The 17,082-nt window shown below is 37.9% G+C and overlaps 2 protein-coding genes across 6 annotated transcripts in view; one reads left to right on the forward strand and one right to left on the reverse strand.

The window, feature by feature from the left end:
* Positions 1-3,555, forward strand: part of HABP2 (hyaluronan binding protein 2) — a 25,375-nt gene extending 21,820 nt beyond the window's left edge. Inside the window, exons 13-14 of the mRNA XM_015867318.2 lie at positions 1,670-1,874; positions 3,388-3,555. Of these exons, the coding sequence (XP_015722804.1) occupies positions 1,670-1,831 (162 nt within the window). The 3' untranslated portion in view covers positions 1,832-1,874; positions 3,388-3,555. The remainder of the gene's footprint in view (positions 1-1,669; positions 1,875-3,387) is intronic.
* NRAP (nebulin related anchoring protein) overlaps positions 3,019-17,082 on the reverse strand; it is a 66,305-nt gene continuing 52,241 nt past the window's right edge. For all 5 annotated transcript variants that reach the window (XM_015867290.2, XM_015867288.2, XM_015867289.2 and 2 more), the window contains 15 exons: positions 16,622-16,729; positions 16,086-16,199; positions 14,992-15,189; positions 14,162-14,266; positions 13,068-13,166; positions 12,153-12,257; positions 11,688-11,795; positions 9,748-10,059; positions 8,672-8,776; positions 7,872-7,970; positions 7,656-7,760; positions 5,991-6,098; positions 5,073-5,384; positions 4,691-4,843; positions 3,019-3,447 (listed from right to left, as the gene is read on the reverse strand). In XM_015867290.2, the coding sequence (XP_015722776.1) occupies positions 3,349-3,447; positions 4,691-4,843; positions 5,073-5,384; positions 5,991-6,098; positions 7,656-7,760; positions 7,872-7,970; positions 8,672-8,776; positions 9,748-10,059; positions 11,688-11,795; positions 12,153-12,257; positions 13,068-13,166; positions 14,162-14,266; positions 14,992-15,189; positions 16,086-16,199; positions 16,622-16,729 (2,130 nt within the window). In that variant the 3' untranslated portion in view covers positions 3,019-3,348. The remainder of the gene's footprint in view (positions 3,448-4,690; positions 4,844-5,072; positions 5,385-5,990; positions 6,099-7,655; positions 7,761-7,871; positions 7,971-8,671; positions 8,777-9,747; positions 10,060-11,687; positions 11,796-12,152; positions 12,258-13,067; positions 13,167-14,161; positions 14,267-14,991; positions 15,190-16,085; positions 16,200-16,621; positions 16,730-17,082) is intronic.

The following is a 17,082-nucleotide window of genomic DNA, read 5'->3' on the forward strand; positions in this document are numbered from 1 at the left end:
GTCCCTTTATAGCTGTTTTGTGATCCTGTTTGTAATTGTTTTTGAGTTGCGTTTGTGTATTCTATTTATTCGCTTGTTTTCGAGTTTTAGTTCCTTTCAGGCTTTCTTTTCCGGCCGCTCTAGCCGCCCGTTACCTTTGATGCGCCACCGGACCCTGCAAGTATCATTACGTATCTCCTTCCTTCCCCCACTGAGCACGATGCTGCTGGCTAACGTATTGAGTTGATTATTCCGCCATCCTATAAGACGCAAATGTTCAGCAGAATTATTGTGTTCTATCAATGGCAGTGCACTATAATAATCGTCTCCTTACTTGCTCCCCCCCGACGCTTGCGCATTTCCACCTGTCCTCTCTCTTTCTGGAACGACTCCCGATTCGTCTAGATAAGATTTCTGTTCCCCCAACCTTGGCCGTTGTTCGTCCGTTAGTCAGCATCTGTGGTATGTTATTCTCGAGTTGGTGCCCGTCTTTTTGTATTCATTTTGAAGATGACCTTACGCCCCTTCGGAGCCCTTTTCTCGACCGTCCGCCTCACCCCCGTTATTCCTTCTGGGGGCATGCTTTTCCTGTAGCCATCCCTTCCTTTCCCTAACCACTTCTCCCCCCCGTGTGTACACTGTGACCCTCATATTTCCATGGTAAGGGGCGAGACCACAGGTGGATCACTGATATCGTGCTTGTATTCTGAGAACGAAACTTATTTCCAAACTAAGAGTCCGTAAGATTACAGAAATTCATCTGAGGAGGAAAACTTTAATTATTTTTTTTGGGATCACCCAACTCTATAAGTATCCTCGAGTTATTTATCTCCAGAAAAAGCAATAGTAAGTCTATAAGATAAGTAACATACACATTTGCTCGCATCTATAAACTCCATTTTAATATTTCAGGACAGAATAAAATTATTCATGTCATAAGTGTCTTTCTATACAAAATTTCTTCGAGAATGACTGAAATACATAGTGAGCAAGAAGAGAGAGTTACTCTGACAGATAAATGAGAATAACTGCTCTGAGTAAGGAATACTCCTTCTCTCGAAACCTCAACACAAACGAGAGGTGAATTCTGAGGCGGACACTTTCGGCTGGTAACGCTTCGACTTCCCCGAGCGTTCGAGAGAAGGAGGGCACTGCGGCTTCCCCTGTCACGGGCATAGGTAAATCTAAGTAACCCGTGACACCTGTTCATATAAGTAAGTCTGTTGAGGAGTTTGAACAGTGCTTCCTGTGGAGAAAACTACCACTGCAAGCATACTTAAAATAGAAATCACCAATAAAACTGAAAAGGAGATCAGCCAATTTAAAGTGATAATTGCCATTATCTGAGGGGATCAGTGTTTTATGTTAAGGATCATATTATCTTTCTTAGCTCAGGCTCTGAACACCTAGTACTTTTATGCCTGGGAAATTTCAGATACACGGCACAGATGTAAACAGAAACTTATGTCCAACGAAGTTCAGTATTGTTTGACCTGGCTCGAGAACTGCAAGCCTATGTGGGAATTGATCAGCACCTTTTGGTACACCTGCTAGGAGGAAAAAAAACAACAACAACAAAAACACCACTCCAGCTCTGAATTCTTTTCATAAGAGAAGTGAATTCTTATATTGGTGAGTGATTTGCTTCTTATTTTAAACTAATCTTGTGTTTGTTTTTTTTTCTCATCAGGGAGACTCTGGAGGTCCTCTAACATGCATAGAAAATGGTTTCTATTATGTATATGGCATTGTGAGCTGGGGTGATCAGTGTGGTTTAAAAAACAAGCCAGGAGTTTATACTCAGGTGACATCATTTCTCCGTTGGATTAAAAACAAAATTCAGACTGAGTGAGTCATTATCAGATCAATAGGTAACAGCTTTCGTATGACAAAGGGTAAGTTTGAGCTATTTATTTGTTCTTAACCTTGCACCAAACACTTCTTTAGCAAAAAAAAATTAAAATATATATATATATATATATGTTATTGAAGTCTTCTCATGGTCCTAGATGGGCATTCTGAATAACCATCTTTAAAAATAACCTTTTAGTGTTTTCTAGAACAGCATTTCTGATGGGAGGGTTTATTTCAAAGCCCTCTCCTTTTGTAGGCAAAACAGCTTGGAAACAAGAGCAATACCAATACTTATCCACCTCAAATCCACTGGTTTGTGCTCCTAAAGCCAATGCCATTTTTTCACATACTTAAAATTAATAATTTGCCTGTGTTTTCAAGGCTGGAGCCATTGGAATCATCTGAGGATGGAAGATCAGGCAGAAAAACTATTTTTAAAAGCATTTCTATAGGGCAAATGACCCTAAATTCCATCAGTGATGAGTTCCAGATTGAACAAGTAAAAAATAAATTAGATATTTCTACTGGTGGTTTATTTTACTCCTGATGAGAGAAGGATTATGTATTATTCTCCAGTTCTACCATCGTATATAGATGCTTCGCTTCAATTCATAGCTAGAGGGTATTAAATCCTTTTGAAAAAAAAAAAAATCTAAATCTATTGGCTAATTTTTGGTCTTAAGTTTTTCAAGCAGAATTATTTATTTTCAGCCCAGTGATTCTGTAACGCTGTACAGAAAACTGGAAAACAATTGATTGGTGTTAAATCAGGATACAAAAAAATAGACATGCTTGCCCACAGAGTCAGTTATTTAAAATAGTACCTCCATCTGAATACCAGGGTTTATAACCTTCCCTAAGAAGCTTCCTAATCTATCAATAACTGTCAGGAGAAGTTTCCAAAGAACTAATCTTGATTTTATTTTTTTTTCTTTTGGAGGATTTGAAAAAAGAAAGAAACAACAACAAAAATAACCTAAATGGGATCTGAATATGTACTGTTAACCAAGAATAAATTATGTCTTTTAGTGGACAACAGAACAGGTCTCTGGTTAGTCAGTAACTTTGTTTCCACTGGCTGATGTCTTGTTCATCTGTTAGGCCACCTAAATCATGTATTTGTATTCTCTTAAAAATCAATGGAGCCAACAATATGTGAACATATAAATCTTTAAAGACTAGAAGTATGGAACCAGATTCATCAGATTTATTCAATACAAATTATTTTATATGCTACTAATCACGTTCATTCATCTGTAGTACAAAGCTGAGCCTGCCAGTCATCTAGTATTAATTTCATTTACAGCTTTAAATAAATATCAACCTCTGTAATACATACGGTGATAAATCAAAAAATATCCACACAAGTTACAAACATCATTTGTAAGTTGCAATGTCTGGTTTGTTTTTTAAAACAAAAAAATTCTTAGATGCCATTTATTGTGCTTTCCATAAAAAATAGAAAAGCTGTAATATTTGTAGGATAATTAATGTAATGTGTTATGTTCCTGTTTATTACTTGTACAGATGCATTTTCCTTCTCTTGACTTGCAGAATTTCCAGGGCATCAGGATTAACTGTGACCTGCTGAGATCCTTCCAGCCCCACTTGGTCCTGTAAGATCAAACACAACTACATCATGAAGATGGCTGAAAGCAGAAAGCTTAACTCTTATTCTATAAATATACTTATCAATTAAAAATTACCTCAACTTGAAACAACTGGATAATGTTTGAATGAATTACTGCTCTATACTAAGAGAATCTCTGCCCTGGAAAAGTAAGTGTGGATAGCTGACCCATTCGTGTCGGTTAGATGATACATATATCCAAGGACTGAGGGTGCTCAGTGCCTGATTTCTAATTAGTGCATTAAATAATGAATACATTAGCAAACACCTGAGTTGCAGATGTATTGTCTGCCTTTAGATTTCTCTGGGACAATCAGATCATCATCACATGTAACACTTAAGAATATACTGCCTCCAGTCCCCACAGCCTGCACTGCTCATCTGTAGTTAAAATTTGTTTCCTCAGTAGCTTTACAGATGAGAATGTAAATCATGGTTATGTCGTGTCCTGTTTCTCTTACAGGGGCTTATTGTTTGACTTTTTTTGCCAAAGTTAACGCTTACTTAAAGAAAACAAGTGTTAAAAGCACAGAGCTTCTATTTTACTATAATTTAGCAATCCCTAAATGTAGGGACTACAGTACAAGATTCCTGTGTGGACTTTTGCTCTCTTACATGGGGACATAGCAGATTTGAAGCCACCTTGTGGAGGTAAAGGACAAGGAAAACCAGGAAAAAAACAGCTTGTAATTTCTAGTGTTTGGGGATAAACTGGAGTGGAGAAACCTGGAACACTGCCCCTTTCCAAAAGCCTACCACAACACACATTATGGTGTCAAGAATCTACAGTGAGCCTGTCAATACAGCTGTCTGGGAAGAGTACAGGGTAACAATATTTGTCTTGCTGAAATTAGGAAAAGAGGAAGGGAATTGTGCCAGGTGTCCCTTCCACCTGCACTTTTGCTCTCTGTGGGTATATCACTTTGAGATCTGACAGTATCCAAAGTCAAGGGAAATACATCCTGTACTTTAAGAAAATCCTATCCTGTGGCACTTCTAGTCCCTGCTGGAATTCCTCAGCCATGACAGATCTGAATTCCCTTGTGAGGTTCCTTCAAATTGAAGCCTACAGAAAGCCACAGAGCTTGGGGAGGGAATCATATATATTCTGTTTAAAGTAAGGGGGAGAACTGTAATCTCTGGGGAGCATTAAATAGGCTGTATGCCTACCACCTGCCTTCTTAAGAGCACAGCTGTAGCTGTTTGTGAGAAGAATGGGTTACTTACAGCTTCAGGTCCATACTGAGCAGAAGCAGCCTGCAACCCCATTTCCCGAAGGTATGCCAGCTCAGCAGCTCTTCTTGCCCTTTCCACTTTGTAAGAACCTGGGGGAGTCCAGCCGATGCCTCTGAGCCAGTTCAAGTCAGACTTGTATTTTACCTAAGAGAATGGAACGTGCAATAGTGTGTATTACTATTAACCACATGCTCTGTGTTTTTGAGAGAGAATATATAAAGGGGAACAGGGGCAATAGTAAATAAATTGGGTTTTTTCTCAAAGACTGTAGTTCTTTTAAGAATGATTTTGTTGATAAATAAATTCTGTGTTGACACTGCCACAGAGACAGCTCTTAGCACTGGGAAGGATACTGCCTCTTAGCTATACTTACATCACTCTGCAGGTTGTAGGCCTGCTTTGCGTGTTTCACATTTAGCTGCTCAGGATCACAGGTGTATTGGTGCAAGGGCTGCTTGTAGTTAACATTGCTGGCAAGCTGCTGGCTTCTCTTAGCATGGAGGAACCCTGGCTGGTTAAGGTGACTCTGAAAATGTCCTCTGTTTTGGGCGTATGCGCTCCTGTACAGGTTGTCACTCTGGAGTTTCCCCACTCTGAGGACATGTCTGATATGGGCATCATCGTTTGCATTGAAGAATCCAATCCTCTGGCCTCTGTCTCTCACAAAGGCTTCTCTGTATTTGTACTGAGGAACATGCAGAGAAAAGTGTAATTTTCACATTCATTCAGATTACCTTCAGATTCCATTATTAAACAACATATCCTCCCCTAGCTTTCAATAACTTTTTTTTCAGGATACATCTCCTAATCTGACACTATAGGAGAATTACCTTGATGTTAATTTTTAAGGGAGTGGAACAGATAGATAGGGGCCCAAAGTAGTCCTCTCTCAAAAGTAACTAGAAGTCTTATTCTGTACCGAGTAAACATCTCAAACATGCAGCTCTTCCATATTCAGCTTTCTTGCTGACTGAGGTCTTCTGTGTTCAAAGGTGACCCACTTTATTCTAGCCCACGCTTGCCTATTTTTGACTAGTTTATGTAACTGCAATATAATATCCCTCCCTCCCAAAAACAGCTCCTTAAAATGAAACAGAGCAGCTTGGTATTGGACATTATTAATGAGAGCCTATAGTTGGAAATCTTTGTAGTTAAATGGCATTTATTTCATTGGCTACCAATTTTCTCACACATACACACACACTTTCTAATGTCTTATTCACCCATTTTTGCAGAGCAGGGGTGGCATGGGAATAGGATTGGGAAGTGTTTGAAACAGAGCAATTCTTACATCACTAGCAATCTCTCTTGAAGCCTTTGCTGTCTGGAATGGAATGGCGTCAATCCTAAAATCATAGCCAGATGCTCTTGTCTGTTCCCAAGATGTTTTATACACTTTCTGTGTTGAAAAGAAAAGAACAAAACAGTCAGTCATTTCCCCCTTGCAGTTTCTTAAACATAGTCCCATGACTGTAATAATAAATGTTTTATCCTACTGGGCTTGTTTGTTTCAAGAGTCATCAGTACCATCTCCAAGGTTTTGATCCAGTTCTACAGCCCTTCAACTTGTTTTCTATTCCCCCTAATGATAAAATGTCTCATCTGAAAAATGCCACTAGGGCTTCCTTTTGTACGTGAACGTGGTTGTTTCTGATTGGATTTAATTTCTATTAGAAACTGCGATGCATCAGTCACATCAATATTGCATTGATATTGCTCTTATTCTCTCTTTTGATGCATCCCTTTTCAGTGTCTTGGGTTTCATGGCATCATAATTTCAATAGTAGTTATTTCAAGCTTTTCTAATGACTCCTGTCTCTATTTCATAGCCACATGTGGCTTCATTAACTCATCTGAAATAACAGCCAAGTTCTAACATGTTTAATGTGACTTTGTGGGTGTGAACTACATTTACATCTTGAAGAGAAATTTCTCTAGATTTGGTTCTTCTTTCTTTAGTAGCACTCTTATAACAGCTTCTAGTCCCACCACCCAGCTGTTGCACCTTAGCAGACATTTTTGGCTATCCCTTTCTGATTTTATTGACTGGCTTTCTGGAAGACTTTGATCCATCCTTTTGAAGGTTTGCACTTATATGAGAAAAACAGCATGATATTTATTTCATATTTCAAAAAATATTCCTGTGTTTTACTGATGGATTTAGTGCCAGGTGATGCTTAATTTGAAAGTAAAATAAGATGCCATAAGTCCTGCCAGAATCAGTAGTCTGGATAGAACCAATGCAAATGTTAACATACGGTTTGTTAACAGGTCTAAGGCTGACCTTTCATTTGTGTGCAGTCACCCCTTTGCCATGTTACTTTTTTTTCATCTGTCACATCAAAGAACTTAAATCCTATTTCTTTCTTGTACATATAGAAGACCTACCACCAAATGAGAAACTCAAAACTTTTTTCAAACTAAGATCACTCTGACCCTGCAACTAAAGATGACAAATTTGATCACAACTATTAGAAATAGACTGTGTGCCACTGCATGAAGTGGAAACAAAATCTCTCTAAATCAATTCCACTCACTTGCATTTGCACTCATGTTGAGGACTGTGACTAAGGGATCGTCTCAACACAGCACTGCAGCTTCATGGAGATAGATCATACAGTCAAGGACAGAGAGGGATTCTCTCTCTGCCTCATCAAATACAAGTAGAAAGTTTTATAAGAAGTTATGCCTAAAATTTAGGACTTAAATGTTTAATAATAGCTTCTTGTCCTAGGAAGCAGAACAAATTCTTACAAGAAAAATAAACAACCTTTCCTGATCTCTCCCTCCCAGGCCAAGCAGCGTACTGGCAGTCCACAAGCTCTACATTTTCTGTTCATGTTCAAAGAACCTGACTTCTACACATTCATGAAAGCTTTTCATTTCCAAGCAAATGTGTTTTCTTTAATGATTGTTATAAAGTCAGTTCCTTAAAGTAAAAACTTCTGTAACTTACTTCACTGATATGAAGTGCATTCTGGCGAGCTCGGATAAAATCTGGATGATCAGGAGGCAGCGTATACCTGTGCCTGGCTTCAGAGTCTCCAGCCTTGTACAGCCTCTGAGGAGACAAAAGACAGTGAATGCAACTGATTCTGGAAGTCAGGTCGATTCTTTTTAATGCCTTTAGCACAACAAAAGTTAAGATCATTTATAGTCAAATGAAACCTACATCATTGCACTGGAGGTAGCTATTTTTAGCATGAATCAAATCTGGAGAGTCGACCACGGCAGTGAACTTCAGACTTTCTGGCTTCTGACGGTACTTGGTCTGGAGGGGACAAAAAAACACAAATAAATACACACACAGGATGCTTCTGTTAGACAGTGGTGATATATCGTGATTCTAGGTGTGTGATAATTGGAGTAAATCACCAAAATCACATTCCTGAAGCCACAGTGATAAAAACATACTGTTCTGCTTTGGTCTTAGTTGCTCTTTCAGCCAGTGAACAAGGATGCCACTGTCTCATTGCTGTAATTCCAAATCACCAACCTTTCTTTATTTTTATTTTTATGTGTGTGTGTGTGTGCACACACAAGGACCCTGCACTGAAAATTCACATGTGAAATCTATGAACACTGCATTTTTGGCAGCTTATACTTTTCCTCTATTAATACCTGATACTAAGCAGGCTAACACACCTTCATTGTGACTGTCAGTGTTGTATCTTTCTATATCACTTCCATAAGGATCTGCTTAGAATTTTATAATAGAATTTACTGCATTTATTTATTGCTACGTGTTTTGTTTATACTCTTGTGTTTCATTCGGAATGGAAAATATTCAGCAGGTGTCACACAGTGGACTTGCATCTCCTGTATTGCTTCTTGGTAACTTATACCTTGTATAAACAGGCTCCCACATCAAAAGGAAATGATAAGCTACATTCGTAAGTGTCATGTAACGAGGAGCCTTGATGGTAAACAATTCCTACAGACGTGCTATCCCATGAAAGATTTATCAGTTACCTCACTGATGAGCTCGCCAGCCTTCTTTACACTTTCTATCTGCGGAGATCTCAGAGCCATCCAACCAACTCCTTTCATGAAGTTCAGGTCTGATTTATAGCGATGCTGTTGAAAATGAAAATCGTTAGCTATCAGTTTTGCATCCACAGCTATTAAGGTATTTTAAAAAGACTCTCTGATTCGTATTAACATTTTGAGGTTTTTCATTTGCCATGCACATATCAGATCGTAAAGCCAAACTGTTTGCATTTGTTCATTCCACCAGGAATTAAATAATGTATCATATGCAAGTTACAAGAGAAGGCCCCACAAGTGAATTAGTATGGCTCAAAGCAGTCAGTAATAACCTGTTTGTACTGGGCGTAAAAGAAACCCTTTTGAAATAATTTTCTGAGGTGAGTTCAAGTCAGGAATACTAATTATTTTATCTGGTGCAGGCTTCCTCATTAACCCCATTTCTAAGAGGAGACTTAAGACTCTTTCTTTATTCACATTAAAGGTTTCCTCTACCTTCTTATCCAGGAAAATGAGACAGACCCAATGTAAAGTAAAAGCTAGGAAAGTAGTCCCAGTCCTGACGATTCTTACCTCTCCTATAAGCAAAAGGGATGGCAACCAGCTAGCTCAAACAGGTGCTGTACATTATTCTTACTATACAGCGAGGGGATCAGACAAAATCACCTCAGTCATTTCCCTTTGGTGTCCACAGGCAAAGAGAGAAATCCTTCTGCACAAAGAATTCTATGTGTAGAGCAATGGCTGTCAAACCACTGGCTGGCTGCTATCCAAAATGCTGAGACATTACTGATTATTATTTTTATTTTATATTTTTATATCCCAGAGCTCTAGGATAAGTGACGTGGACCACACTGATTTTCTGTCATGTTCATAACATAAGAACTTCTAATTCATGTATATTCTATAGAGCAATCAGATATCTTGCTACTAGACATTGTAAGTTTGCAAATACTATTTCTAAAAACACTGCCCAATGTCAGCAAACAATTTGTGCTATTCCTTTAAAGCTCTATCAATACTAAATTCAGTTATTTTCTCTTTACATAAGGAAAGTTTACCTCGCTCTGTAGCATATGGGCTCTTTTGGCCCATTTCATCTTCAAGTCTTCCAGGAGTGCTGTAAATTCGTGGAGTCTCTTTCTATAATCTTGATCACTTGCTAAGGCCTGGGCTTTCCTTGCATGGACAAGATTCACCATGTCCATGGGCAGATTGTATTGAGACCACACTCCCTGGGATCCTTTCTTATACTCCTGTTCACTCTGTAATTTGGCAGCATGCAAGCAATGCAGCAACCTGGTATCATCCAGAACACTTCTGGCCCCAATGTGCTTTCCTCTTTCCATCACAAAATTGTGTTTATACTGGTACTAAAAATAAAAAAAAGGATAGAAGTGAAAAAGTGCCATGCTTAGACTGGCTGCTCTAGCTAAGTAGCTTAGGATAAGTCACTGAAACATCTATGCTGACTGCAAAAACAGCCAGGGTCTGCAGTGCTAAGTATTTCCCTGAATCTCTCATTGCTTTTGAGTTGCCACAGTAGTTGTAGTATATAAGTTAAGCACAATTCAATGCATTCTCTGAATATCTTCAAAGCACTGGTAATATGTAAACCTCAGATGATGCACTTTTATTAACTCTCAGTTATAATCCCATAATTAGGAATGAGAATGTAAGAGGAATAAGCAAAAGGAAGAAGAAAATATCCCTATGGTGAAACATCATGCACTCTGTAGCCTTCAGATTTGCAAATGCCACCCAGCTATTTTAAAGAGTAAATTCAGTCTTCCTGGATCAATAACTATGTTGAAAAGCCTAAGATGGTGGCCTGAACAGAAGAATAAGCACCAGCAACCCCTCGTTCTCATCTTAGCTGGGACTATAACTCTCTCTATGATCTTGCATTTATCCTCTCTGTGAAATAGTGATGATGATGATAATGATTATTTATACAGCATCAACAGGGTGCTTGGAACTTTAAAGAGAAGGCCTGGGCCCTGAAGAGTTCATAATGTAGTTGAAATGGGATAATAACACTTATCTACCACACAGGAGAGTTGCGAGGATTAAATTACTGTAGCTAATGTTTACAAAGTGCTTCGAAGATGAAGGGCCAAATTCAGATCTGTTGTAAGTGGATGTAATTCTATTATGGACTTGTACCCTTTAGAGCAGATCTGAAGCTGTAACCAAAAGCACTCTGCAAAATGTAGTTAAGTATACATTATAAATTACAGCTAGATATAGTTGCTTCATAAAACAAATGCACATGAAACAGATTCATATTTTATCATGTTAGAGATAAAATATGCAACTAAATACTACACAAAAGAAGGAATTTTTAAAGTTATTTTTTAGACATTTTTTCTTCTTACATTTCTTGTGAGGAAGGGATGAACTTAGACTTTCTGAGTAATGTGTGCCACCGTGTCCAAGTGCATTGTCAGCAGTGATCCAAATGAAAGTGAATTTATAGGGATGAGAAGATTTTTTCCTTCCCTTTCAGAAATTAAGGGACACAGATGTACAGGAGCATTCACTAATTTTCACTTTATAACCAGACAGACATATCCTGATTTTCAGAGATTCAAAAAATGCTTTTCTGAATTCATCTCAATTCAGGAGCCCTAAGCACTTCCAAAAGTCAGTTCAAAGCAAGGCGGACAGAATTAGTGGGCGCTTTATAATATGAGAAGCTAAAAGCCTGGAGATGAACAGAATCTCTCTGATTTATCTGTCTGCAAATACTTTAATTCACCAGCTATTTCCCACTGGAAGATGTTTAACCGAGCTTGGCTCTCGATTAGCAAAGATTCTTACTTTTTTTTTTTTTTTTAAATTCACACAAAGAATCTCATTCATAAGTAATATATTCTGTCTCACACTTGTCTCACATGGTTACAGAGTTGCTTTAATTCAGTAAAATCTGCTTTAGACATTGTTTTACATGAAGTTAACAGGAATTAGGCAAGATGGAAGGTTGAATCATTCAACTCACATCACTGGCAATATCTCTGGAGGCCCTCGCAGTCTGGAAAGGGAGTGCTTCCATTGTCAGCTTGTAGCCTTGAGCACGTAGATTATGCCAAGATTCCCTGTATTTCACCTAAAGTAGGAGAGGCACATGTAGATTGCTCTTTCGCTTTTAAATGCACAAAGGAATAAACAAAGGAACCCTCTTTCATTTGTTATTCTGAGTTACTCATTCCTCATAATCAAAGGAATTTCTTTTTTTTTTAAATTATCTTGAGGAAATCCTACTATCTCAGGCAAAGCAAGTCCTATATTTCATGTAGATTTAATTTACAACTACAAGTATGCTAATGGAAATAAATATCATTATAATCAAATCAGGAGAAGCATAAATAGAACAGATCTAAGAAGTCCTTTACTTATCCTCCTACCTTGCTACTGTACAATTTATCCTCCAACTCAGATAAGTATAAAAAATACAAAAACTTACATCACTGAGGTTGGCTGCATTTATTCTTGCTTGTGTGAACTCAGGCAGACCCAGTGTTGGTGTATAGTGATGCTGAATGTCCTCTCCTGCTGCTTTATAAAGGCGCTAGAAAAGAGATCAAAAAAGACAGTCGCAATTAATTATCCTTAATATCTCAGTAATGCATCAGTAGTGCTTAAGTTGTTTGTGATTATGGCAACTATAATTAGCCAGCCCCCCAAAAAAACCACAAACAAACCAACAGCTAAGAATATAATAATGCTATAACATGTTTTGTTTTTTCTGGAAAGTAAAACCAGGACAAGTTTAAAACAATTATCATATGTATACCACCAGGATGCCAACCCACTGCATTGTTAGCTTTAACTTTAGTACCTTCCTAGCAGGCCTAATGGGTACCTGAAACCATTAATTGCACCTTGGATGTATGCTATTTAAAGGGGCTGCTATTTCTGGCCATCTTTTCTAGCTTAGCCCTTTTCTTCACCTTATGATGGACAATTCTGATAATTTACCTGTGGATTTCCTCCTGTTCTTTGAAAATAAGAAAAGATATTATTCTGGAGGCCTCAAAAGTAGCCCATACTGTGCAAATGAGCTCCCTCAAGAACAACATCAGATCTTTTGAGGTTTTGTTTCATGTGAAAACACTTGATAACAGGATCCTAACATATGGGCATTATTCAAGTGGTTTTGGTTTTTATTTTTAAAGAGATTGAATTGAAAAATGATATTAAATATTTGTCTGGAAATAATAAAACACAATCTAACTAGGCATAAGCAGAATTCAGTGATGCTTGCTTTCTTTTTGATGCATTTTGCTTTCAGAAGAGAATGCTCTCTTTCCCACTCCTCCATCCCTCACTCACTGCATTTTGAAAAGCATATTTTCTGATTCACGTAAAGAGAGCCTACCTCATTAGCAATCATATTGCTGAATTTTGCATGAAGGAGGCCAGGAGAGTCTGTCACCGATGTGTACTTGAAGGAATGTGGCTGCTGACGATATTTACTCTGAGTTCACGCACAAAGAAAAATGAACAGAATAACTAAATTGTCTTGTCAAACATGGGACATTTTCTTGTACTAATGCCCTTTTGCTTAAAGCTCTACTTTACTTTGCAAAGGGCATATAACTAGTAGCCATTGAATTAATTTACCCTTTGCAAACCTGAATTTGATGAATTTTAGTCTCACAGGGGAAAGGAAAAATAAGTAAGGAATAAGGTGTGAAAAACAAACAAGCAAGCAAAAAACTATCACACTAAATACAGCCATGAGGTTATTTCACACTTTGGTGTCATTAGCACTGGCTAGTGGAATTACAGAGAGGCAATCCAATCCAGAGAAAAGGAGCTGCACAAGTCAGCTGAAATTTTTTGTGGTAAAGGCAAGATTTCACCTAACCCATATGTCAGAATTGTGAACAAAGTAACCACAACATCACTGTAAGTAGGGATCCATTCACTAAACCAACTACGAAGAGCATTCTACAAAAAGCAAACATTTTTCTTATTTTCACATCAGTGGGAATATGGGTAATATATCAGTGATTGGAAGCTATCAGAAACTATACAAAGATAACACAACAGAGGAGAGAAACAATTAGATAAAAAGGCAGTTAAAAGATTGGCACGTGAAGGCAGCAAGTGAAAAACAGACTGCTGGGCACTGCAGTCTAATTTTGGAGAAATAGCACAAGGTACTTTGCAGAAATAGCCATGGTCTTATTTTTAGTTGAAAATCCCATTTTTAATCTAAATGAAAATCACACAAAACAACCTATTGGGTCCAAAACACATGAGAAGAGATATATGAAAACAGCAGTCTGCAAATCCTTGAACTCATTCAGGTTTACCCATCTGCAGTTAGGACACGAACTGACTGATCAAACACAAGGGGAGGGAGACTAGCTTTATCCAGTGAGCCACTTTGCCAGCCCAGTTTAATGGAAAGACATCTGGCAAACTCTTGTATGCAGTGCAGAAATCAAAAACCTCTTTTGTTACCTCACTGATGAGTTCAGAGGCTTTCTTCTTTCCTTCAATCTCTAGGGCCCCTGGAGTAATACATCCAACTCCTCGCATAAAGTTCATGTCAGACCGATATAAATTCTAAGGAAAACCGAGCAGAAGTAATTAAAAGTTTGCGTTTGAAATGCCCTATATTTATTCCTCCTAAAATAAACAGTAAATTTATTCAAATAAATCCACTACAATTTGTCGGTGATAGGTATTGCTAAGGACCTTCACCCTACATTCTTTTGTTTATGTGCATACAGCACTGGCAGATCTACAGAGGTTCTGAAGAGCACTAAATCCCATGAACATTGAATGGACTCCCAGCTTCCATTTGTAACCTTGAAAATCTCCTCCAGATAAATAAATTTCATTTGTTTATTATATAAATTGCATCTTCATAGTATTTATTTGTAGGTCTTTCTCAAGTCCTATCTTTAACAATAAATACTTTCCTCATGGAAGTACACATTACTCCTACCCAGATGCAAATCACCTGAAATAGTTGCTAAATAGTTTTCACTGTAAGCAAGACCTTAAAAAGAATATTTTATCAACAGTGCAGTCATACGCTCTTGCAAGCACTGCTTGCCCAGCCATCAAAGACTGCTTTACTTCATCTCTCAGTATGGCATGATCACACACACTGTACAACAGCTCAAACAGATAAGCAACTCATCCTGGTTGTAATCAAGGGGGAACAGCTACTGTTTATCTCTCAGCCACCATTCAAGTACATACCATCAGCTGCCACAATTTGGAACTGAATTATCTCCTATCACACTCAACTGGGGAATATTGCTGAGATATTTTGCAATTACCTCACTCTGTAGTTTATATGCATTCTTGGCACACTGCAATCTCAGATCATCAGTCAAAGAAGTGTACTGGTGTAGCAGCTGTCTGTATTCTTGTTCACTGACCAAAGACTGGGCTTTCCTGGCATGCACCAAGTTTATCATATCAAGTGGCAGATGGAAGTGAGTCTTTGTATCCTCAAAACCTTGCTTATATTTCACCTATCGAATGAAAAACAGATAACAAACAGAATTGCAGCACAGTAATGCAACTTTATATACCACACATCTAATTGCAGCATAGTAATCAGGGTTCACATTTTGCTCAGAAGGGACATTATCCATATAGAACACAAATTATTCTTTTTAAAAGTGCATTCCTGAATTTAACTCTTCTGTGAACACTTGTATTTAGAATATGTGACAGCCTATTCTTCATCAAAATAGGAGCCATCTACGTTATACTTAACTAAGTTGAGATATTCTGAAGAATTTTCATTTTTGTTACTATGAAATACATTGAATCTATAAAATCACCAAACTGATGACAGAATTCTTCATTTTCTGTATCTCTAGAAAGTACAGCTAGGAGTTAAAGCTACTGTTTGGGGATAAAACATGAACAGTTATGTATTTGAAACTCTACAAATCCCCACTCAAAATATTTGTTGGTGCCTACTAATTTGGCACCCAGCTTCATCTCATAGTATTAAATGTCATTTTTGAGGCTGCTGGGATTTTCCCCTTCTCATTTCTTGTCTCAGGAAGAGGAATTTGATGAAACCTGCAGATAATTTTTTCTCTTGAAATTGCCTGATCAGATTATGCAAAATTGAGATGCTCAGGTAGTTCATCCAGATAACAAATATCTGGATCTACTAAAGATCAAAGTGACTTAAAGTAATTCGACAGATTACTCAGTTCTTTAGACACCTGTTTTACCTTTATCAGCCTAAGAACACCATCACGCAAGAAAGAATCCTAGTAAAAGCCCAGAACTCACTGAATTGAAATAGCATGACAAGAAGCTAGTCCACAGCTCCTTTTACCTTCCATAGAATCCTATGCCCTGTTAGGAATCAATCCCAAAACATCCACATCTTCCTTTTTGTACTTACATCACTCTGTAGTGATGACGCATGGACTGAATGAGCAATACGAATATCACCATCCAGGCCACATGAACCAATCATCTGCCCTTTCATTTTCTCAAACGCCTCCTTGTACTTGTGCTGAGAAAGAAACAAGAAAAGAGATATGAATAGGACTGAAGATAAACAAGAATTTAGAACTGTTACAAATTCAAATAAAAAGATTTTCATATTGCAGAAGGACAGCCATGAATAATAAATTCTGTTCATACATAGTTGATGATGGCCTATGTCTTCTGAACTATCCCTATGACTGCCCAGTCCCTACATCAGCTACGCTGATCAGCTTTGCATTAGCAAGCCTTCCTTTGGTAGTTACCAATAACAACTCATTGTGTCTACACCTCCAAAACTACAGTAACCAACAAGAAGGAAGTTGAATGTCTCCCAGCTGTAAGGTTCACTGAACATGCAGATTCCATCAAGAGTCACTCAGCAGAGCAGAAACACTCTGAAGTGACAGACATCTCCTACTGGACAGTATCAGCAGGAAGTTCACCTACATCACTTATGATTTCACCCGAAGCCTTAGCTGCCTGGAAGGGAATGGCATCGAGTCTCAGCTGATATCCACCATCTTTCATCTTCTTCCAGGACTCCTTATAGCGATTCTAGCAAACAGAAAAGAGGAAAGAAATACAGATGCTGATCAGAGGGCTAATATTGCAGCATTATTGCTACCCTAGCAATGTTACCAAAACAATTTCATTCTATTCTAACACAGAAAGCTACAATAAATTATACTATCAATACGCAACAAGAATAAGTAGATTACAAATGTTCATTATAAAACTGTAGTTGTTTGATCTCTATCTTTCTAACTTAAGAGAAGTCTGGCAAGAAGTTTCATTTCTCATTTTATTTTAGGGATATTTAGACCATAGAGTAACCATACACAGGGGAAAGCAAGAAAAACAGTTTGATTGCCTGTGTAAGACAAATGGCAAAGTACTGTGAATTTTTC

Source organism: Coturnix japonica, chromosome 6 (genome assembly GCF_001577835.2).
Source record: "Coturnix japonica isolate 7356 chromosome 6, Coturnix japonica 2.1, whole genome shotgun sequence".
Taxonomy (NCBI): domain Eukaryota; kingdom Metazoa; phylum Chordata; class Aves; order Galliformes; family Phasianidae; genus Coturnix; species Coturnix japonica.